This window comes from Penicillium coprophilum, assembly GCF_028826855.1.
Source record: "Penicillium coprophilum strain IBT 35676 chromosome Unknown utg000004l_segment0_segment0, whole genome shotgun sequence".
Lineage (NCBI taxonomy): Eukaryota > Fungi > Ascomycota > Eurotiomycetes > Eurotiales > Aspergillaceae > Penicillium > Penicillium coprophilum.
Window position 1 is genome coordinate 6,995,247 of NW_026622723.1, and position 23,406 is coordinate 7,018,652.

The 23,406-nt window shown below is 49.1% G+C and overlaps 8 protein-coding genes across 8 annotated transcripts; 4 read left to right on the forward strand and 4 right to left on the reverse strand.

Annotated features, from left to right (window-relative positions):
- Window positions 1–762: 762 nt before the first annotated feature.
- Window positions 763–1,451, forward strand: N7500_007058 (uncharacterized protein; the record flags this gene model as incomplete). Its single annotated transcript, XM_056678202.1, has 3 exons — window positions 763–776; window positions 804–900; window positions 948–1,451. The coding sequence occupies 3 exons, from the start codon at window positions 763–765 to the stop codon at window positions 1,449–1,451; spliced, it is 615 nt and encodes a 204-aa protein (XP_056533202.1).
- A 1,267-nt stretch (window positions 1,452–2,718) lies between these two features.
- N7500_007059 (uncharacterized protein) lies at window positions 2,719–5,020 on the reverse strand (the record flags this gene model as incomplete). The annotated part of the gene is made up of 3 exons (XM_056678203.1): window positions 2,719–3,739; window positions 3,799–4,218; window positions 4,443–5,020. The coding sequence occupies 3 exons, from the start codon at window positions 5,018–5,020 to the stop codon at window positions 2,719–2,721; spliced, it is 2,019 nt and encodes a 672-aa protein (XP_056533203.1).
- Window positions 5,021–6,928: 1,908 nt separating this feature from the next.
- Window positions 6,929–8,787, forward strand: N7500_007060 (uncharacterized protein; the record flags this gene model as incomplete). Its single annotated transcript, XM_056678204.1, has 3 exons — window positions 6,929–6,992; window positions 7,067–7,837; window positions 7,892–8,787. 3 exons carry the CDS (start codon window positions 6,929–6,931, stop codon window positions 8,785–8,787), a joined length of 1,731 nt encoding a protein of 576 aa, XP_056533204.1.
- A 1,076-nt stretch (window positions 8,788–9,863) lies between these two features.
- N7500_007061 (MARVEL domain-containing protein) lies at window positions 9,864–10,625 on the forward strand (the record flags this gene model as incomplete). Its single annotated transcript, XM_056678205.1, has 1 exon — window positions 9,864–10,625. One exon carries the CDS (start codon window positions 9,864–9,866, stop codon window positions 10,623–10,625), a length of 762 nt encoding a protein of 253 aa, XP_056533205.1.
- Window positions 10,626–11,242: 617 nt separating this feature from the next.
- On the reverse strand, window positions 11,243–12,717 carry N7500_007062 (uncharacterized protein; the record flags this gene model as incomplete). The annotated part of the gene is made up of 3 exons (XM_056678206.1): window positions 11,243–12,283; window positions 12,343–12,557; window positions 12,609–12,717. The coding sequence occupies 3 exons, from the start codon at window positions 12,715–12,717 to the stop codon at window positions 11,243–11,245; spliced, it is 1,365 nt and encodes a 454-aa protein (XP_056533206.1).
- A 2,843-nt stretch (window positions 12,718–15,560) lies between these two features.
- N7500_007063 (uncharacterized protein) lies at window positions 15,561–18,796 on the forward strand (the record flags this gene model as incomplete). Its single annotated transcript, XM_056678207.1, has 2 exons — window positions 15,561–16,018; window positions 16,093–18,796. The coding sequence occupies 2 exons, from the start codon at window positions 15,561–15,563 to the stop codon at window positions 18,794–18,796; spliced, it is 3,162 nt and encodes a 1,053-aa protein (XP_056533207.1).
- A 139-nt stretch (window positions 18,797–18,935) lies between these two features.
- N7500_007064 (uncharacterized protein) lies at window positions 18,936–19,934 on the reverse strand (the record flags this gene model as incomplete). Its single annotated transcript, XM_056678208.1, has 1 exon — window positions 18,936–19,934. One exon carries the CDS (start codon window positions 19,932–19,934, stop codon window positions 18,936–18,938), a length of 999 nt encoding a protein of 332 aa, XP_056533208.1.
- A 1,001-nt stretch (window positions 19,935–20,935) lies between these two features.
- N7500_007065 (uncharacterized protein) lies at window positions 20,936–22,243 on the reverse strand (the record flags this gene model as incomplete). The annotated part of the gene is given in 4 exon segments (XM_056678209.1): window positions 20,936–21,116; window positions 21,190–21,615; window positions 21,671–21,788; window positions 21,802–22,243. 4 exon segments carry the CDS (start codon window positions 22,241–22,243, stop codon window positions 20,936–20,938), a joined length of 1,167 nt encoding a protein of 388 aa, XP_056533209.1.
- Between the last annotated feature and the right edge of the window lie 1,163 nt (window positions 22,244–23,406).

Here is a 23,406-nt window from a genome sequence, read left to right on the forward strand (position 1 = left end):
AAGCTTTCCTTCCTTGATGGGATATACTTTTGAGAGTTTTCTCCAAACTGGAAGATAAACTGCTACATTCTCTTTTCTCCGCGAGATCGGATAGCTTTGGGATTACTTGAATCCGATGTTACACCACTGAAGTGTGCAAAATGTATATCGTCAAGCTACGATATGCAAGAGGACCTCGATATATATCCAGTATTCATGTAGCGCGCGCTAGGGTGGCCATCTGATTTGCAAGTGCTAGGATCCGATGGACAATACTAGGAAACAAGCGAGGCAGGCTCTGCTTTATTGGGCTCGATGCATAGACATGCACAGGTTTTTGCCAGTCTTCTGAGAAGTTGCAGTGGACATGACACCGAACCCCCGGGACCTTTCCGAGTCACCGGAATGGCTCCGGGATATCAATATTGCAACCTGTATCTCTACTCCACGTATGCTACCTTCATATTTTTGGATAGATATTGTCCGATCAAATGATGTATCTGACTAGTTCACAAACGTACCCAGAGGCGATGCTCTCCGTCATCTCCATGGTGTATATTGTAGGTAGTAGAAACAGCTTAGATGATGTTGTAGTCGGAATAGAAAACTCCAACTTCAAGCTTGATCCATGGACCCCGCATCAGACATATGCTATGATACCTCGGCTACTTATAGTAACTCTGGAACAAGTTGATATAAGACCACAACCACCTTCAATGACAGGCTTCGTTTGATTCATCCATCTGAGATCACCACGTGCTCTATATCATTCTTCGCGGCATCATGTCAAACGGCATGTGAGTCTTGACATTCCACCCCGTCAGCAAGAAAGTGTATGTGCTAACGCAGATCCTGGTTGTGGGCATCAAGAAACAACCCCTCCGGCATCCTTTTCGCCGCAACTGGGCCGTTATATATATAGTGAGTGTGTTAGGTGATTGGAATTTGTCAGATATTAACGAGAAAAGGCATTTGCATCAGTAACAGCCGCGATCACAAAGCCCGAAAGCACAGTCCAAAAGCTCATTGAGACCGTTGTCGACTATACAGTTGGGAGCGATGTAGCGTCTAGTCGTGCAATCCCTGCGCTCGCTGTCCTATATGCATTTTGGACTTTTGCAGGTAGCGGCTCTTTGTCCATCGCCGGGCAAGCTATGTCTAGATCACATGGTCTCGACAACGATCACCCTCGGAAGCATCGCGTGAATATGGATGGCCTCCCCCTGCGTCTCATGTCGGCCCATCATTCGCTGATGGAAATTTTCCCATTATTTGCGACTGGCGCATGTCTGGCTCAAGTCCTGGACCCTTCCAACCAGCAAATATTGAATCTCTTAGGTCTTCATGTGTTGCTGAAAGTCTTCGTTTTCTATCCTTCATATGTCATCGGTTTCGCGCCGACAAGGACACTGTCACATGTTCTGTCTGTCTCTGCTATCATTAGAGTCTTTTGGCTGCTCGCAAAAGCTTGAAAGGACATCTCAAACTGGTAGACTGGATTGTCAAATGATTACTCTCGCAATGCGTGGATACACCTTTCGTTCAGACAAATTCACTTCTAAGCTCTCTTAACGAGGGTCTGTCTTCTGCATTCTTGATTTACAGACATGAACTATGAGGCTGTCTTCGAACATACCCAGACAACTATTGAGCAAGTTTCGTGCGGTCACACTTGGAAGAAGCGACGAGCACAAACGCGACTATAAAAGCGTAGCTCATAGACAATAAACCGTCATTTTGAAAGGCTTGAGGTCCTGCGAGGCTGAAGATGCCTGCCCAATTCGTCTAGCCCGTGGCTAGGTGGCTTTGGGTTGACATGGTTTTGGACAACTCGAGACATCCTAGACCAGGTGTCAACAAACACGCCGTTCATCAATTACGAAGACCGAAATATACCCATACAGTACGTACTTGATACCCAATTTCGAGCCGATAGTGTAATATGCAAAGGTAGTGGGAGGGTAACCGAGCTGCATTTGACTCTAAATATAGTCGGCAGTTCGGCAACGCTCTTTAGCACTGCCTATCAACAGGGGAAACAAATCGCCCACGAATGAGACCGTGGGAGAGCCATTGGATTTGCTAATGCGTTGAGTAGTCTCTGTTCTCCAGCTATGAACCAGTGTCTTCTCCCAAAGGCACGGTATCTATGTACAATATACTCCATACTTGGTAAGACACATCGTTCTGTCCCTGACACCTTGAATATGCGTGACGAAGAAAAGAGTAGTGATACTATTCCCACTAGAGAGAGGAAGGATTTCTTACAGACAGACAAATAGCCATATATAGGCCCTGACTTTTTCCCAGAACACCGAAAACCAGACCCGGGCACCAAAACAAGGAAAGACACAGACAAAAGGACTTCTTAGAAGAATGACCACACCAAACAGCGAGACGTGATAGCCATAGCAAAGCATGAGTCGCGAATGAAGAGATAGAAAAATAACACGGGTGATGAAAGTTTGGGACCAAGCAAGACAATGAGTCGCCACTGGGTACATATAATCCTTGTTTTCCAGTATGATCGCGATCCTGGACCAGAAATATGGAATAAAATAGAGAAGACAAAAGAGAAGAGTAAGGAAAGAGCAACTGAGATGAGGTCTAGTTAGTGTACATCGATGAGACGAGAAAAGCAAATTAAGATGGGTATCGTGGTGCGAAGCAGCGGATTAGCTCAAAAGATGAGATGGAGTGAGAGGAAGAGTGAAGCCAGCTTGATGGTAGTGGCAGAGGCTACCGTTCTCCAAATTTGCCGTACTCCTGCTGCCACTTGAGCAGATGGCGAGTGAGCACATCCATCATCTCAACGCTACTAAGCTCCTTGAAATCCTTTTCATGGTTCGTCGATGACTCCCCGTAGCTGCCGTCTGTGGTTGCGGGGCCGGAATCGCCGCCGTCGCTGCGCGTGGATGGCATGGCGCTGTCGATCTGATCGACCATGCTCTTCAAGAGAAGGCCCTGGGCCCGATCGCCGTTGCCCGTAGGCGTGGAATTTTCACCAGCAGCGGCCATCTCGACTTGCATGCGCGAGATGAACTCCAGGATGGCTGCTACTCGGCGCTTCATCTCGTTCATCGTTGTTCGCTGTGGGTGCATGTGGCGCGGCTTGCTGGGCCGTCCTGACTCCCCTCCATTCATGTGGGCTCCATTAAGACCGCCGTAGCCGACTCGAGGAGAGTCCCCGCCAATTTCATGAGACTGACCGCGGCGCGGCGAGTTTGCTATATACCCGGCGTCTCCATTTCCGTTGGTGTCCCGGTCTTTCGTATATTGGTTTCGTCCAACACGACCGCGGCGAGCGGGAGGTCGGCCGGACTTGCGGGTTGATGGACGAACAGGTGTGGGCTCTTGCGGAGTGGGGGTGTTGGGGCTTGCTTGGGACGGCTCAGGCTCTGGCGGCGCTGTCTTGGTTGGCGAACCGATTTCGTGCTCCGATTCTGTTGAGACCGCATCAGCAAATGGCAACTGTGCACTCTTGGGACCGTGTCTCTTACCATCTCCTTTGCGTCGGGTTGATCGTTCTTTTCGACGATTCGCTGTTTCAGGAGCCTCTTTCTCCCCCTCATCGACGTCATTCCCAGTCTCTTTCTCGATCTGACCTCGAGACGTAGCTCGCTGCCTGCGGAGCCCATTCACAACGGGTCCTGGTTTCGTCTCATCATCAGATGGCGGGTGAGATGCTTTATTGCTATGTTTCGAGACAGCGCTAGGTGAAGGTGAAGTGGTACGCGGACGTTTGGCTCGTTCTCTGTTCCTGGGTAACTGATCAGCCACATCATCCGAGTCAATACCGCTCAGTCTGGGAATACGCACGTCACACTGTCACTTCGACTTCGCTTGCCTAGATGTGTGTCCGTTTCATCCGCATTGCTTTTGGTCTCGGCCTTGCTCTCTTCAATTGCACGTCGAATCAATTCTTCTTCGTCGTAGGCAGCGTCCCTGCTGTTCATTGTCGATCGCCGCTTGGCGTGTGCGGCAGCGCTCTCGCTACTCCGTGACTTGGGATCCTTGGAACGCCGGGAGACATCTCTCGACGAGGCACGAGAGGACGGGCCCGGGGACGGTGCTACCACCGGAACAACTGGGACAGCTGGCACAACTGGCGATCCAGGTATATCAGGTACCTCAGGCACTGCAGGCGCTGGGGTTGGGGCTGGAGCTGAGGCTGGAGCTGGAGCTGGTGGTGGCGGCACTGGCTCTGGTGCAACAGGTAGGTAGGTAGAGGAGTATTGTCTGCGGGATTGTCAGTACACTTATTCGAAACAGTCCCGATAGCAACATAGAGTAGCCGCTTGGATGCTATGCCTGCCTGGGGAGCGATTGTGCGCAAGACTGCTTCGGAAAAACAGCCCCTCCAAGCAGCACGAGCAAAGCCCAACCACAGAGATATAGGTTGAAGCAAATGCTAGGAGCATGTAGGGCCGAGTAAATTCAAATAATAACAGGATTGAACTCACCCATGAGGTTCGTCTTGGATCTTATGCAAATCCTTCCGGCACTCCTCGCAGAAATATTCGTCGGGACTAGTTGCCTCGTCCATGATTCCAACACAACCACCATGTTGCCAGACTTTACACAAGTCACACTGGATAAACATGCTCCCGATCTCATCTGACAAGGGATCAGATGGGTCAGTGGGAACTTGTCCTGACTCCAGCTTGATGGTGCCGCGACCGAGGGCCTCGCGACGAGAAGGAGGCAATCCCGGATATTCTTGCTGACCGCAGAGACATCTAGTTACTTCCTCCTCATCATCATCAAGGTCTTCCTCGTCTTCTTCACGGGGTGGATCGTCGTCGTCGTGAGCGCGCTGGCGCTGCCGCGTATGTGGAGGGTCTTTCGAACCACCCTCGGCATCATCGATGGACTGAGAGCGGTGGCCGGTCGATTCGTGAGGAGAAGGGTTTTTATGATTCGATCGAGTGCTTCTCTCTCGAGTTAGAGAGTTTGAGGAGCTGGACGAAGAGTTGGTGTGTTGTAGAAGGGCAGGAGAGGGCTGGGAGGTGCGAGCCCGAGAGGAACGACGGGGAGTCATGGTGGTGGAAGGCTGAGGATTGTGAGAGAATATAAAATAGCTCTGAATGTCAGATTAGGCAGAATCCACGGATTTTCGAGACCTTGGTGGTGTGGTTCCAACACTCGAGAAAAACCGTTTGCGAGGAAGCTCTCGCGCGCGATTGAGAGCTCTTTGGGGGGGTGAAGAATTAAGTTAAAAGGAGCAGGACAATTGGGAATCGCAGGTCTGTATAAAGTCGTCACAAGGCTCGATGAAGAGCCCGATGACTACATAGTCTGAGAAATGATTCCTTGTTATGGCGGGGAGGAAGAAGTGAAGGAGAAAAGTGCCGGAATGGGACTCCAAAAGATCCAATCGCCGGTTTCCCCGCTCTCGACGCCTCTTCGACGCGCGAATCTTTTACCACTCATACTGTTCGTGTTTCACTTCTTTTTTCTCCCAATGCCTTTGGGGGAGTTGAATTCCGTCATTCTATCTATATTTGCCGTTCTTCAACCAAATATTTACAGTATACAAGGACTTTGTGGCCCACTAGTAGAAATTGTTTTTTTTTTCTTTTACCACAGGGTCAATCGACCAGAGGGCTTGCCAGCCAGATAAAGCTGGTAGAGGAACAAGGCACATCATGCGATACTGTATAGGTCTGCGGTAATGCTCCTCAAACCCGATGCTATATGTCGGATAGTGGAAATAACGCAAGCGGCACTTTAGATAGAGGCTAAAAAGGTCTACTGCGGTTAAATGGCCTTGGAAGGCCCAAGCCGCAAAACTCGAGTTTGACCTCGAGTTATAGGAACATAGGAACAATCTGATGATTCCTTTCGTCCCGAGTTTTGTATATCTGGACCACCTTGTGTACCGAATGTGCCTCCCATACCGAGCCGAACCCGGTTTCGGCACCGGCAAGACAATTTTGGTCTAGCTGCGAGTTGAAACTCATGAGATCGATCTTTCCCAAACATCTAAATTATGTAGTTCTTCTTCCGAAACGTGCTCCGAGATGTGCTGGTGGTAAGATAGACGAAATGAGGATGTGCGAAAAGACTTCCGGAGGGGTACAACAGGTCCCATCGCACCTGATCGAGGTTCGTTGCATAAGTTAGGGCTAGGTGTTGTTCCAAGGTGTTATTAGCAAATCCACTGCCAACGTACAATCAATCTCTCACAGCGGCTCTTGGATGCTGACTTCCCTGTGAATTCAGGTACCCTGTGAGGACGTATCTGAAGATGATCAAGAGCGGGAACTCTTTATCCCAAGCAAAACTCGTTAGTGCAATAGTTCTATGTAGACTGATAATCAAGTATGCAGTCCACCATCGTATATATAAGATAGCCCAAGAATGTGCTTCCCTGATGTCTGACCTGCGGAGAAGTCCTTCACAGTCATGTACTTGAAAAAATGCCAGTTTTCGCCGAAGTCATTGGGAGCATTACCCAAAGTGGATTAGCGTGCTTTCTAAACTCCCGTGACTTGTCTCTTTCTCTTCATATCCCTCAACCCCTCTTAGTAGTTGTTCTAGTGATTTCCTTGCTTTGGCCCTAGCACTGAATCAAGGTTCGGGCTTGCTTCACTTGCGATTTTCAATCCCATACCGATCTTGAATCTATAAGGTGCTGAGTAATAGCGCCATTTTGTGGGTAGGTCGATATTCATGTCCCCGAGATTGTGGACAGCAGAGGAACGCGGGGATTGGATTGATTCCCATTTACATGTTGCTCCCACCGCCTGTACAATTCTGGGGATGTTGTTATTGAATGGAAGGCTCATGACCGTGGACCACAGACATCCCAGACATTACCCCCCAATTCGATCACACGGCCCGACTTTTGGATTACTGGCCCCTTCCGAAGCAAATACGGTGGCGGGGGATAAAAGGATAGAGCCAAAGGGCTGGAATATCATCCCTATAGCACCGCCGGCGGTTGATGGCGAGCGTCGACATCTTGCATGATGACAGCTACATTGAGTATGTCTGCTCAGGGACGTCTGGTCCGGATGATCAGGAATTCTCCAATTTAGGATGACGATCAACTAGTTGACTGAATACTGACAATGCCATGTAGACGGGGTGTTCAATTCGTCCCCTGACACGCCCTCTACCATTTACCCTGACCGTCTGATCCGTCCTCTACCAAGACGGACCCTCCGTTCACGCCTTTCTTCGGATGCTGCCGACACCCTATTCTATCCTCCTACGCCGCCGGCATCTCAAATATTTTATGGTGTCTCTGCGGATTCTGAAGAGGCGGTGAACGAATCCAAAGTTTATGTACAGCAGACCGTGGAAAGTGAATTGTCACCAGAGGTTGACGCTCATGAATTTGAGACTTCGGTAGAGCTGGAGAGCGGTGATGAAAACGGTCCGATGGTTGTCAGGAGGACCGGTGTTGTTCGGAGATCGTCCATGTCACCCTCCGCGTCTGGCAATTCACACAGTTTCCCCCACGACACACCGCAGACAAAATCTTCAACCGGGGACGGTTACGACGCGTTTGAGAATACAAATAACAAGAAAAAAAGAAAGATACCTACACCGGGAAACTTGGGAGGACACCATTCTGCGCTGTCTCCGGAGTTCGCCAGCATGGGGCTAGCAAACTCAACCCCCGCGCGCGTTCCTACCCCGACTGATGCCACTGGCACATATTATGGGAGTGGGAATCCTGCGTCTCCTTTGGGGAATGGCATATCTGGCTCAGGGAGAGGTCGGTTGGGACGTCCTACTGTTCGTAGCAGCAGCAGAAACCCGTTATCGCCCAATGCACAGAACGGATGGATGAATGCCCGGACGCCCAATCGTCGGGATGGGTTGATGTCCTCCCCTGGCCCTTCTGGTAAGTATATTTCTCCTTCATATCTTCATTACAGTGTTCTAACCTGCGCACCAGGTGAATCTTCTTCTGACCAGGGAATTATCTCCACTGCGATCGCCAATGCCGCAACACACTCCTCCCCGCCTCGAGGTCCCAGCAACGTCAGCCTCCTGGAAAAGGAAAAAGAAAATACCACTCCGACCAAGACACAATTTACCTTTACGTGTGAGTCCGACTCGTCCAAGGGCATGGCTATGCAGCGAAATTATTCGATCCCCTATCGATCTCCCACTTCGCCCCTCGGACCCGCAAGTCAAAAACAGAAGGGTCTCCCCACACAAGGGACACAAACCGGCCCCATAAGCCCCCAGGCCCCACCGAGTACACAAGCACCCGCTCAAGGTGGCGAGCCAACTTCCGTGGGCCCTAAGAAAAAACGGTCTCCAAGCAGCATATACGCACTGTCTGCACGTCAGCGAAAGATCCAGCAACAGTACACCAACCTTCACCACCCCCCGAGTCTCCAGGACATCTGGATCTGTGAATTCTGTGAATATGAGAGCATCTTTGGGACTCCGCCCGAAGCTCTGATCCGACAGTATGAGATGAAAGATCGCAAAGAGCGCAAGCGACTGGCGGAGAAGAAGCGACTTTTGGAAAAGGCCAAGATGAAGGGTCGCAAGACCAAGAAGGCGACAAAGAACGCATCCAAGAATGGCTCACAGTCTTACCAACAGGGATATGATCGCGCTTCGGTGGACCACTCCTCCGCCGGTGGGTCGGGTCTTCCCGATGATGAATACCAAGGACATGAGTATGATGATGATGAAAATTCCCCGGTTCCACCTTCTGCTCCTGCGTCCCCTACCGACCTCAAGCCTCCACTACCAACTGGAAATCATCCCAAGATCGCGGCGTCTGTTCCCGGCATCAAGGATTCTGCGGATTCCGGAGCAAGTCGACCAGCATAGTCGACCTATCGCGGCCCTGCAGTTAAATTTCCATCATTGCATTTGTTTTCTTAAAGGGAGGAGTTGACTGGGTGATTGGGTGTCTTTTGAGAGTGGCGTTCTGGGATTTTACATGGAAGGAAATCCCCTCTCAAGCATATTGGTATGGCGAGTAACTGATCGGACAAAGTTGTTGGACCCTGTCTTTGTAATTGTAATGTCCATGATATGTATGTTCTGAATGAGATGTGAAATGATCCAATGTCCATTGTAGCATGTATTTTCTCTTCAACAGTAGATTATCTCAACCTCATTTGCTGAGTACATAGTAAGCTCCTAAAAATAGATCAGATACTCTGATTGGACCTCGAGCAACTGCACTTGAAACCACATCAGACTCGAGTTGGCGCGCGCGAACAGAAGCTACCCCCACTAAGTTCTGCAAGACCTAATTTGGTGTTAGCTTGATGTAAGGCCCGTGTTAGCTTTTGTTTCCACGGGTGTTCGGCATTCTATTTTGATCTATCCGTTTCATCTGCTCGTCCCCGACTGAGTGTCTTTGGATGAAAGGCCACGATGTGTACATAGTGGAGCAACGTCAGGGCGAACCGCGCGCTGAAAGAAGGAGGTTCGTTTCATACTGGGCTGCCGATGCCAGAAAATAGCAATATTGGACTTTGTTGTCTTACAGGCCTGACGAATATGCCCGGGGAACGAGAATAGAGCTGGTCTATAAAGAACCGCCATGGGCTGTGCCATTGATGAGTTCAGACTCGCCTTTCATTCTATTCTCATTTATGTTTCCTTTGTTCTCTTCTATTCATATTATATCGTTTTGAATACGCTGGGCAACGTTCTCTTTGTTCCCATATCCAGCTATACAATCTCGACAATAGCTTCATTCCTCTTATTTGGCATCTGGTCTGCCGAATCTTGGGACACTTGTCTTCTCTCATTCGAATTCGAATCTACATATCTCTACATCTCAACATAATCACCGCGCTGTGCGCCATATCTACAAAAGCAACTACATTGCTCCCATCTGCACCTTTCCTTCCAAAAAAAAAACCACCGACATCACCGCACCGACAACTCAAATGTCTTTCTTGGCCGTCCCTCTCTTTAAACTCGGCTTATCCCAAGCCAAAAAATACAAAGCCAAGAAAGATCTCCAAAAATACCAAAACGCCGGCGTCTACTCACCAAATTATCAACCGGAGCAACACCCAATGAGCGGCTATCCAGCCGGCGCAACGCCCGGCACAACAATTCACTTCGAGTCGCCCCCCAAAGAACAAACCAAGAGCGAAAAACTGACTTTCATGCTCTTCTCAACGGTGCGCTTCCTCCAATTCGTCTTCGGCCTGACAGTCATCGGCCTGTACGGAAGAGACGTCCACCACGACCACTCAGACAAACACGTCTGGCACTCGAAATGGGTATACGCGCTCGTCACTGCCTTCCTGGCAACTGTCACCGCAGCCATTCACCTCATCTTGCCATTCGTCATGCGGAAGGCCAAGCCCGGCGCCGGCCCTGGTCCTGCGCTGCTGCTGCCGCAGTTTGCGTGGGAGTTTATCGTTACAGTGCTGTGGCTGACGCTGTTTGGAATCTTTGGAAAGATGTACATTGGTGTGCATCCTGTGGAGGGCACGGGTGCGAAGGTGGATCATGCTGCTACTTCTGAGCTTGGTGATGCGTCGAAGATTAATCGTATGCGCCATGCTGTTTGGGTTGATGTTATTAACTTGGTGTTCTGGATTATGACTGCATCTTGGGTTTTGGTGCGCTGGTTGAAGAGCCGCAGGTCGGCTGCTTCGGAGGCTGGGTTCGATGCTGAGAAAGGTGAGCAGATTTAGATGGATTTGAAGAGGTGTATGTCCGCTTTGATAGTGGGATTATTGGGTGGGATCATGCATAGATGTCTTGATGGCATCGGGTGGAAAAGGGGGTGGATATTATTTGCATTCGTTTGTCCTTTTGAATCTGGTACTTGGGCTCGGGAGTTATGGTATGCAGTGCTTTTGCCTAGGTATTTTTATGCGTGGCGTTCTCTCAATACGAAGGGTCAATGGCTTTTTGAGACATACCTTGGTGACTTTCAATGTCTTTAGTTTCACCAGGAGAGACCAATGTGGTCTCGTCGTTGACTATGGAAATCGTTGAAATAGAATACGCACGATGACCTTGGAAGGTCTAAGCGGACACTTCAGTATTAGGACTTGGTATTTTTCTTGTATTCGAATACTAGGCTATGAATTCCGATGCAAAGAACGAATGCCACCATGTCCCCCATAGTACCCGCATCTGTTGTAGTAATATCCTCCTCACGCAGCTGGTATTTCCGAAATCTTCAGGTCATCATGCTCTGAGGCATGGTAATGTACATTATGCCGAGAGCCGGCAAAGTCGGAGCCGAAACCGATGTGCAATTGTAGTTTGCCGGGTCGAGACTCTGTCTCGCATTGATACGATATCACAACTTCACCTCTTTGATAGCAGATGACAGCAGTGAAGTCTCTTGAATAATTGGGGCGGCGGGCTGTACAGGTGAAAGCTCTTGGTCAATGATCTCACGGTGCGAGACCAAGTTCTTGAATGGCTGTGAGACGGGAAGTGTTGAATCAATAGCGTCAATATCGGTCCAGTCCCCTTCGACATCATCAGGAGCCACAAGCTCCGGCCCACCAGGCAAGTCGAGGTGACTCTCCATCACGCCGAACGACGGGGTGATTTTGCCAAAGTCCTCAGGGCTCAACATTGGGTGTCGGAGGGAAGAAGCTCGCGGAAAGGGAACAGGGGACGTCTTTGGAGCTGCTTTCGCAATTTCCACGGCGGAAGGTTCATCGAGAAATTCATCATCAAATAGTGGCACAGATGGCTTGACGGGTTTTGGCTCAGGTGCAATCTCACGCCCTAGATCACGCGCGATCTGGTCTTCTTCATCGCGGAAACTGAGGTGCTGCAATAGGCCCAACTCTACATAGCTGTCTTCGTAGAGGGTGTTGGTGCCATCGGCCTTGGTGGATGGCTCAGAGCGACGGCGCGTGGGAGGTGCGGTTTTCGAGATAGACGCCTGCGAGGACTTGCGGCGGTTGAAGACTGGCCGGCGGCGTGGGCCTCGTCCGTTGCGTGTCGCAGTAAGGTAGGTCTTCTTGGGACCATGATGACCCACATTCTCCGGAATGATGGTAGCTTCAGCAGCAATGGACGTCTTCTTGGAACCATGGTTGCCAACCTTCTCTGACAGGAGCGTAGAATCAGAATCCACTGAAGGCTTCTTGCGACGCTGATGGCCCATGTTATCCAGATCGGAGGTAGGGGCGGGCTCAGCAACCATGTTGGCGATGGAAGAAGGAGAATCGGAAGGTTCAAGTATTATTTTCGTGCCGAGAGGAGTGTCAAGAAGTAAGCGGGTTGTTGTATGTGTTTCAACTTCTGAATGTTGCGGCTTCTTCAATATTGAGTGAGGGGGACAGGCTCCGGCAGCGTGGGCTGGTTGATTCTTATTGATGAGCTTGCATGAATCGTCAATATAGGCTGATGTGGTGCAGCGTGGAACAAACTTTTGTTTACCTTTTCTTCTTTGTCGCTGTCCCCAGGCAACGGTGAGTTGGTGAGCCTTTGTCTGACAGGCAATTTTGCTGGTGCCTTGATGCGTAGAACAAGACGGTCTAGAGTATGGAGATTTATCCGGGTCGAGAGTCGTTTAGCTCCCCATATCCTCCAGAAAAGATGTTCTAGGCGACGTTCAGTCTCATCTTTGCTGGCCGAGTGTGAGGTCGAGTAGGCTGTTTGTTGTCAGTCAGCTCCTCCACCAAGGGATCAGTAGGGGGAGTTACCTTGCCAAAGGCTCTTATATACACCATTACTCAATGTCTCCTGCTCCACAACCTCACTAGGTGACACATTTGACATGACCACCAGTCCTTGCGGGAGCTTTGGCTCCATGTTATACGTTTATTTGGCCGAGCTTGAGATGACGCCGGGATGTTAACTTTGCACAAAGATAAATGAAGTGGAGGCAATACCGAGGAGGGGCAGAATCGAGTGATACTGCTGATGCGTGGACCAGTCGTGCTGATGTAAAGTCAAGGCTTGCCTATCATCCTTTGTGTTCAGCACAAACAGAACGCTTTGGGCAAGGAAAAAAAGAAAAGAAAAAGTAAACAAAAGAGAAAAAGCCCACAGATGAACTTCGAGGAAGGAAAGACTTCTGTTGTTATTCTTCTGGATTCTGTAATATTGGATGTTGTAATGTTGGATGTTCGGATGTTGGTAACACTTGGAAGTGGCGAGTCGATTGGAGCTCCGAGATATCAAAGGTGAAGTCGAAGCTAAGGTACCACATCAGTTCAAGCTTCTAAATGTAGGCCGTTTGCTCTCAAGATCATGGTAAAAAGCTTCACGCACTCCAAAAGGAAAAGAAAAGTCGCGATGTCCAGAAACAAAGAATTTGAGAAATGTACCCCAGAGGGTTCGCCCTTGCCTGTAGCGGTCAAGGTGGGGGAGCAAGTCCCTTTCAATTCCAAACCGGACCGAATAGATCTTGAATCTCTCTCTGCCTGAACCTCCCTGAGCCTCCCTAGATCTCCCTAGACCTCCCTGAATAGCTCTGTGTGGTTGTCAACTTCCCAACTTCATGTCTCTCGGGATTGAGCTTTACCGTCTCTACAGACGTCAATGTCTATATGTCACAGGAAAGAAGTTCGTACACTACTCAATAATTTGTACTCTACTCAATTACTATAAATAAAATTGACATATAGAAACGATGCGTTGAAAAAAAAGCCTTATTACATTCCGACTTGCGTGTCCTTTTGCAAGCAGGGATGTAGCAGCGATAGCCCTATCGGCGGTCAACCTGCTAAATGTGACGCCCCCAATACGACCTGGGGAAAACCCTTCAGCCCAAATCAAGGAGCTATGCCGAGGTGACATTCACATCCACTTGCCCCTTAATTCGGTACATCCAATGGATGAGCCGTTCTCAAGTATGTGGAGAAAACCCGGGGGAGATTGTGATTGGGTTTGGTTTATTTTCTCCAGGTTTCTCCACTGAATATCCACTGCAAACGATCTACAAGACCCATAAATATCTTTTCCCTGAACTGCAGATACATAAGCATATATCAAGCATATACTAGCCGTTCCTAGCCACAACCTGCTTTGAATATCCATAACCCACCGTTTCGGAACACAGCTAGGACCACTTCTCTACAACACTCACACACTAACTAGTGTATCAGTGATATCTATAGTATTGGTTTATGCTTGCTCTGGCATGAACCTGGCTTCCTAAATATGTTCTTGGTACTGTCTTCGCGACACTAGTAATAGAATTTTATCTTGTCATTGAATTCCAACACCTGGTTATCAGATGGGAGGGGCCTCTTTAACCCAAAACAGCCAGGCTTAAAGAGTCCCCGAAGACTTAGTTGTCTCCTTCAATATGTTGCTTTTTGTATCTCAGCCTCGCTCATTCAGATACAATGGATAGTTTGCTAGACTGATCTAGCAAACTAAATTGGTTCTAATTCCTCTCGGCTAGCACGTGGCTTGCACAGTCGCTGTCCTGAGATCTACGACTCTTGTCTTGCCACTGATTGCTAAGCCCATGATTTGAAGAATAATGGTTCAGCCCCCTTCCCCTACCCCCTCGCTAAGGTGTGGTATTGTATTGTGATGGGATTATGACTGACTAGTTTTCGGCCCTCATATAAAAAGCCCTTTGCCGTCTAATAGCGTATCCAGGCTCCGAACCTTAGCCGTAGCCCTTATCCTTCTCGTTGCCTTTTACTAGGTACATCAATCCTTCTGTGAGTGGATCTGTGAATACTTATTCTTAGATTTTTGCAATGATAATAAAATTACCGATTAATATTTTCATCAAATTCTTTCTCCTATTCTAGCTAGTGGTAGACACTCCATAGATTTTACGGAATCAGGCTCTAGCTAGGGATAGAGATAGGCTAAGGACTAAAACCTCAGGTGGTGCGATAGTTCAAGCCATGAAAAGTAGATAGATCAAAAGTTAGTGGTACGGGGAACAAATACTACCTAATAGAGCCTCTAGGTAATCAGTATGAGGTAGATGTCTATTGAGTCAGACGTGGACGCCATGTGTCTGGATGATTTGGACGGGTTTGCTCGAGTCTTCAACAAAAGACTTCATCCGATCGCCTCATGGGGGCTGATATGGGTTAGAGTCGTGTGTGTCAGTGAGAAGGAAGTTACTGGAGTAATGGGTTGGATATATTATTCTAGGCGCTATAGTTCACGTGCCTTAAGTACTCCGCGTAGCTTTAATCCCTTGGTAGTGTAGGATAACGATAATCGTAAATTGGATAGCTTGTAGATCTTAGAATACCGGTCTCTTGGCGCCGGCACACAGCCACAGCCACTCGCAGAATGAATCAATTTCACCTAGCCCGACCTAACTGGTTCAGAAGATCTTAGCCCGTGTCCCCCCATGGCCAATTCTTTTGTCTCTATCAAAAATGCGACGGGTTTGTATATTATATGGCCTAGACTCACATTCCCGGTAGTCTCTAATTTCCCAACGTGTTCCTCAGGCTATGACTCGATGTAGACAGGTCTTAACGGTGCCCGACGTGGCGGTGTATAAGACGTGTCAGAGAAAGCCCGTGGACACGCGCAACTACCTCTTGAACTCAGCCTCATGTCCCCTCTTTGACGATCTCTTGAAAATTAGATGAACCTATCTTCCAACATTCTTCCTCGCGCAAGCTGATTTCCAAGTGGTTACACAAAATCGCATTGAGAAATCCAATATGGATCCCCTCTCGGCGCTGGGACTGGCTAGTAATGTCGTGCAGTTTGTTCAATTCGCGTCGGATCTGGTCAAGACGGCCAGGGAAGTCCGTAGGTCTTCTTCTGGGTGTACAGAAGGCATCCTGACGCTTGACACGCTCTATGGGGAGCTCAATGACTTTAATTCTGAGCTCCTTTCTGGGCGCGATAATGCCAGCAGTTATCTAAACGGACCAGGCAGTAAGTCTGATAAGAATACCGCCTCGCTTCGAACTTTGTCACTTCTTTGCCAATCCGATTGCGAGAAACTCTTGCTTGTCGTACGCGATCTTAAAGTAAAAGATGGGTCGCGAGGACGCTGGCAAAGCTTTCGCACTGCCTTGAAGTCATTGTGGAAGAAGGAGGATATTGAAGAGTTGGAAGGTCGGCTACAGAGGACCCAGATGACAATGACCTTTCATATTTGCGCTCTGGCAAGGTGTGTTCATTGCCCATTTGCTGGCAAAAGCCTGTCTAAGCCACCAGAATACTGACTTAGGTCGCTCGTTATAGCCACGCTCAAGAGATTAATGCATGTCGGCTCATGCAGCTCCAGATTGAGAGTAATAGACTGCAATTCGATCAGTCAGTCAAGATTGACCGGATAACGGCTGCACTAGACGATTTTCAGCGATGTATAAAACTGGTTCATCATGCAAACCCAAAGTCATCGCCGTCAGTCCAAGAGATAGATTCCCTTGCGCAGCACCTCTCTGGGCTATCCCTTTCTCAAAAAACTGTCGAGAAAGAGCAGGAAGTCCTGAAAAGCCTGAGCTTCGACACCCGACCAGTCCGACACACTTCAATCTCAGAAGCCCATCAGAGGACCTTCAGATGGGCCTACGAACCAGACGAAAATGCCCCCGCTGCGGCAGCCTTTCTCCCCACATGGCTAAAGCAAGGAAATGGAGTGTTCTGGGTTTCTGGAAAACCTGGCTCGGGCAAGTCGACGTTTATGAAGTTCATCGCCGATGAGCCAATGACCCTCGACTTTTTATCAGAATGGTCGGGCTCAAAACGATCTGTCATTTCAAGTCACTACTTTTGGAGCGCAGGTACTACTATGCAAAAGTCCCAGCATGGCCTTCTTCGCACATTGCTCTACGGGATTTTCAGACAATGCTCCGAGCTTATAGAACCTGTTTGTGAAAGCATACGGTTAAATATGGACAAAGAAGAAGATCTTTTGCAGTGGAGTCTGCCAAACCTTCACGCAGCCCTGAGAAAGGTTGCTTGCTGGGAAACAACCCCCGTCCAGCTCTGCTTCTTCGTCGACGGCCTAGATGAGTACGATGGCGACCACTACGAGCTATGCCAGGTTCTCAAAGATGTCGCCAAATCGCCTAACATCAAGATCTGTCTCTCAAGCCGACCATGGAACGTGTTCGAGGAGGCCTTTGGTAACGACGCACGGAACAAGCTGTACATTCAGGACCTAACACGAAACGATATTCTCGAATATATTCGATGCCGGCTATATGAGCATCCACGATGGCCAGCCCTAGCTACAAAGGCATCTCAGGGCGACTTGTTAATCAAAGATATTGAGAAACGCGCGTGTGGTGTCTTTCTCTGGGTCTTCCTTGTGACTAGACTCCTGCGAGAAGGCCTTACCAACAGAGATAGCTTTATGGATATCCGGCGACGCTTGGAGAGCTTCCCGGAGGAGCTTGAGATCTTCTTCCGACAAATTCTCGAGTCCGTTGAACCCTTTTACCACAACAAAATGTCTACCACTATTCAAATGGCAATTGCAGCAAAGGAGCCTTTACATGCGATGGCTTACGGCTTCCATGATCAAGAATATGAAGAGGAAGATTACGTTTTTGGCATCCCAGTCCAACCCTACAATCCCAAAGAAGAGCAAGAACTGAAAGAAGAGACAGCATGGCGGTTGAACAGTCGCTCGCGCGGACTGCTAGAACTCAATCCTCACTCTGGCACCGTTACCTTTCTGCACCGAACTGTTCTGGATTTCTTAAGAACCCAAGAAATGTCAACTTTCCTTGCTGGTAAGGCGCCGTCTAGGTTCAACCTCGCTTCCTCTCTTCTTAAAGTGTATACTTCAATGATCAAGAGAACCCACTTTGAAGAGCAGGTGGTACGCCAGGATTTTGGGGCGTACAAGAATTGTTACTTGCAATACCTAACGACAAATGCTCTTGCGTGCGCCGCCGAATTAGATAAATCCGATACCCCTAGCACCATGATTTACAAGATCTTGGAGGATATCGACCGCACTGTATTGACAAAGTTCAGTCATCTGAAAGGCCTTGGCCGTAGACAAACACGGAGCGGATTTTTCCGAGAGCAACTGATCAAAGGACAACACATAGGGTACCTCGGATGGAAACTACCTAAGCAATCAGACTATCTTTCAAATCTGGGTCCTTCGCTCATTCCGTGCATACTAGTCCCCGAAGGTGCGCACGGCAAACCAACCCTCTGTCAAGCATGGCAGAGCTGCGGCACCGAGATGCTGCGCTTAGTTGTGGAGACCCAAGACATTGACCCAAATGACGAGCAATTCAACACAGATCCCAGACGAAGTTGGTCTGGATGGACCACTTTGATCAGTCACATCACATCCTGGACTCGCGGCGCAAACCCGGTTGCAGAGGAACAGTTTTGGGATCTGCTCGAGGGCAATATAATCTCTAAACTCCTTGAAAGAGGCGCCGATCCCAACATCATGATCTGGAGTAGTCATTTGGAATGCTGGCCTGCCTTTGCCGCATACCTCAATTTGGCATTTGAGGTACCGTCGGATTTAGCAAAGGAGGCACTATATCTCCGGGTGCTCAGGGATTTTCTGCTAGCTGGCGCAACCATGGATACCTCGCATACCGAGTTCACAAATCGGTCGATCCAAGAGAGGCTTGGTAAGACAGTCAACATTGCCTCGTCGAGCAAGATATTCTTCAACCGTTTGCACAATATCCACACCGTAGATCCACTGACTTGCAATTTTAGGCTATTGGCCGAAGTGTTGGATATGTTGCTGTCGAATGTGGTCAATGATGAGGATATGTGGATTATGGCGACAGTCAAGACAGCAGTTGAAACGGCATTCCCGCCGGACATTTGTGCGCTCCTTAAGAATAGATATTCGGCTATCAAGTGGGTAAATCGGGCGGATGGGAGAAAAAGACGAGGTAGTCCGGGGTTGGAGAAGGGCTTTAATAAGAGGCAAGAGAGCTTCCGCGAGGCTTTTTAATTTTCCTGTGAGTGGTACATACCATATACGTTCTGCCTTTTTTGTGACATTTCATGTATTCACCTTTTTGGCGTTATATTCTTGTATCGATGATAGTGGAACACTAATTCACGGCCAGCATCTCTATATAAAATGATATTTACCCATAGATAAATGCGCGTACAGACTTTACACCATCTACTCTCAAAGCTGAAGAGCAACAACCTGCCCACCATAAGAAACACCCCCCCTTATCGCCACCACGAGTAGTCACATAGGCCAATTTCCTGCCCGGCACAATCTGCACAGACGTAGGTCCAATAAAAGTCAATCTATCACCACCACCGGCAACAACACTCTGCTTTCCATCCGGCGTGATCTTAGCAATGGTATTGAGCGGCTGCGCAACATAAGCATTTCCCCTCTCATCAATAGCAAAATCATCCCAATCCGAATCAGTATCACCAGCCTCACGCTCTAGATGCGCAATGACCTCAATCCGGCCGAAGGTCTGTCCATCCTCGCTGACAGGTACCCGGGCAAAGATATTCAGCGCACTATTGGTGAAATACACATGACTCCCAACAACCTGCAGGCCATTGATGCCAATGGGCATTGACGAGTTTGCCGGCGCGGCAAGGGCGTCGTTCTTTAACACCACCTTCGATGTACCGGTGGTTATGTCGACGCGGAAGATCGATCCCAAGCGTGCATCTGCGATAAGTAGAATATGCTTCTGAGATGGCATTGAAGCCATACCATTCAGCATGTCCGCGTCGGGGATGTGAGCGACTGTCTGGATGGTGGGGTTCGAGGCATTCTTGCTAAAGTCGACGGTGTAAATGGTTTCATTGTCGTAGTGGTATGATCCCCGTACTCCGCCTACGACGGCATACTTGTCGTAACCAACGGCCGCAATCCCGGTTAGAGCTGTAGCGCCGGGAAGCGCGGCGACTAGCTCGGCTTTGGGTTTCTGGGCTAGCGGGTTGATTGTGTACAGATGGGCTTTGTAGAAGGTTGTGAGCAGGAGATGGCCGTTAGGACGGAGCTCGCTGTTTTCAATGTTAATTGAGCTGGTGAAGTTGAATAGTTGGGTTGTCAATTGAGCGGCTGTGGCGCTGGCAAGCATGGCCAGGCTCAATGTGGAGTTGAAACGCATCGTTGCTTGTGGGCGATTGGAAAGAGGAATGGGAGTTGAACTGACAAAGAGGGGGGGTTACGCTCTTTTCTATTTACAAGGGGACTTTCTTCAGCGCCGAGCTAAGTGGGTTCGGCACAGAGCGTGGAAGTGTGAGTCGGAGATAAAAAAGAGATCGACAGAGCGAAAGTAGCCAAGACGGGAAATTATGATCGTGAGGCTTTAACAGGAAATCTGCACCGAGGTATGGAAAATGGTGTTCCGGATGAGTTGATCATATTTGCGGTTGTTTCCCTCCTCCGAACGACCATCATCTTTCTACCTTGGAGATCTCGACAAGAAATTACTTTCTTTGCTTCAAAGCTGTTTGAAATCTGGTCCAACAAGCGCAACAGGGCTCGCGAGTCTAGCATGAGACGTCGCGAAAATGCCCAGTGATGTAAATCTTGTAGATGGCAGAAGAAAGACAGGGGGAAACAGCTTCCTTTGTGAAATGGACTTTTCTCGGTACACAATTTAGGGGGCGCATCTACGCCATGTAGAATCGTGACGGGGAGATCGGAACATGCCCCGGCGGAATCCCCAATTCCAGGTTGTGCAAGGTGCATCCTGGAATGCAGGTGAGTCAGGGACCTATTAATACTACGCGCAGATGTGTCTTGAAATTTTACATTCTGCAAGGTGCTAGGATAGCTAATTGGTCTAGTCCATCGTGTAGCTTTGGATGTATGTATAATTATGAGCTCCCTCGACACTGAATGGCTCATGGTTTCAACTTGGATTGTTCAAATTAAGAAGATGAAAAATGTATAGAATCAACTGAACTTTTTGAACCAGTCCGAGACAAGGGGAATTTCGTGGCTTCATGAAATGCAAAACTCGGGATGTATGGCCAAGTTATATCGCAACTCATGCCGTAACATATGACTGGTATATATCGGATTCACATCCATGAAAAGATAGCTAGTACAATGCAATAGGGAAATCGGACTAAAAATACCGAAAGAACGTAGAAAACGTGCTTAGGTCACGGTGTAGCCACCGTCAACACGGAGATCCGCGCCGGTGATGTACTTGGAGGCATCGCTGAGTAAGAAGGTAACGGCGCCCATCAGGTCCTCCGGTGTACCCATCTTGCCAGCAGGGATGAGAGAGATCCATTGGTCGCGGAGCTGGGGGTTTTCATCGAGAATCTTCCGGGTTCTGAATGAAGACAATGTTAGCACGTATTCCTTTTTTTCAAATGTGTCTCATCGTCTATGCCAGGAGGACTTACAAAGCAGTGAGCATGTATCCAGGGCTAATGCAGTTAACCCGGATATTATGGCCAGCCCACTCCACAGCGAGCGAAGCAGCAAGGTGGCGCACAGCTGCCTTTGCGGCGTTGTACGGAGCCTGGGGCTGGGGGACATTAACAATGGAACCGGACATAGAGCCGATCATGACAATGCTACCGGGCGCATTGCGCTCCATCAGGTGCTTAGCAACATTGATGGCGAAGAGGTATGTGCCGTCGACGTTGACGCCCCACAGTTTCTGCATACGGTCAAATGGGTAGTTGATGGCCTCGAAGTTCTCGGTAAAGCCGGCAGAGGTGACGAGGTTGTCGATTTGGCCGTGTTTGGCCAGAACCTCGGCCATGGCATCCTGCACGGAATCGGGGCTGGCGACGTCCGCGTAATGAGCAGTGACATTGGGCATGCTGTTGTCCGAATTAGCCACTGCAGTGAGTTGGAATTGTATGGCAATGGACGTACACTTCCAGACCGGGATTCTCCTTGCGGAACTGCTCGATCAACGAGGCAGCTGCGGACTCGGCTTCGTCCTCTGTGGCAGATGTTAGGATGCATCGTTCGGTCCGCTCGTTCGTAGTGGCTGTAGAACATACTGTTGAGATCTATAATCGCTAAATCTGAGCCGGAAGCGACGAGCCCTTGGCCCATGACCAGACCTAAGCCACGAGCACCCCCAGTCACGACGCTGACCTTCTTCTCAAGTGAGAATTGGGCTAGAGTCCGCTTGAAATGCATGCCACCGCGTCCTTGGGCCACGGGCTGGGGGGGCATCTCGCTGTCGGGAGGGTATTCGATGTGAACGCTCTCATCGGTACGAGCGAATTGGCCCTCGGCCACACCAGCAGCACCCTCTGGAGCTTTTGTTGTAGCAGCGAGGAAGGGGTCCTTTGCAGGGTCATCGCCCTTCTTCTTTCCAAGTGAGGCGGTGTATGAGAGAGGTCGGGTGAAGCCTGTCGCTGGGCGAGCAGCCGCGAAGCTAGGTCGGACGGTGTTCAGAGCTTTGATGGCATTGCGTGCGACTGCAGGCTTGAACATTTTGGAGATCACAGCTTCAGGTGTACTGGAGCTGTGGAGGTATATGGAGTAGTGAGAGAGACACAATGTGTATAAGTCAGGAAGAAAGAGGAAATTGGTAGGAAGGGTCTATCCAGGGGGCAGGGTATTCAAAGGTCATCGGACACCTTTTTTCTGGGGAATGCACGGTGAGACAAATGGACAGCGTGGGGCGATTGAGCTTAATCTGTCCTCTGTAGGTCTTTTGTTTCTGTAAAACAGGACTTGAAGGTGATGTCAGATCGGCTTCATTCAATTTGTATACTGTAATATATATATATGCACAGACACAGTTGTACATTACGCTACTCGAGGTATCCTTTCCTTGGAGCTGGACTAAAGGTACATACTATTTTGAGCTATGACTCTGTTTTGCGAAATGGACCAGTCACTTTCTGCATTTCGGGGGGCAACATGCATTTGCCAGCCTTTGCCAGCCTTTGCCCGGTTACTTTGGGGTACAACTGCGTTTGCCACCGAGCCGGTACAGGCTAGGTACATGCTAGGTACCTGAAAAGAGAGCGCTCATACAACAGGGCAATAATCAAGTTCCCTGATACGTCCAAGTGATCTCTGGGGTAGTGGACATGGCCTAAGCTAATGTGGGGCCCCGATTTACCCTTTCAATGTCATTGCAATGTCACAATGTTATCAAGTTGCTACTACTTCTTACTGTTCAGATAGTATTTCAGATCAAATCATGAAGTTGGGTATACAGAGTCGAAATTGGAAGAAATACCAAGAGTATATGTTGTTTTGCCCCTATGATCCGACATCGCATTCATACGATCGTGATGAGCGCCTTGAGTAATTTACCATGGAATACAATCGCAAGTCATTTGACAACCCCAATGTAGGTGCCGACACCCTTGTGCTGGCTGACGCTTGTCTCAGAGAAATTCCATCTCTTCAGGAAAACGTCAAGCTTTCTGAGGAAGCTCCAAGCTTGGATATCAGAGGGAGAATGGCAAGTCTGGGGTAGACACTCACTGGTGTGGTGAACCTATGGAAAGGATGGGATTGGCGCGGGTCCAACGTACCGTCGGATGATTTTGAAGAGGGCTCCTCTGACGGAGGCTACAACGACGATGACTACGATGCTGACAATGATAGCAATTTTTGGAGAAGGGCGGATTAAGAATCTA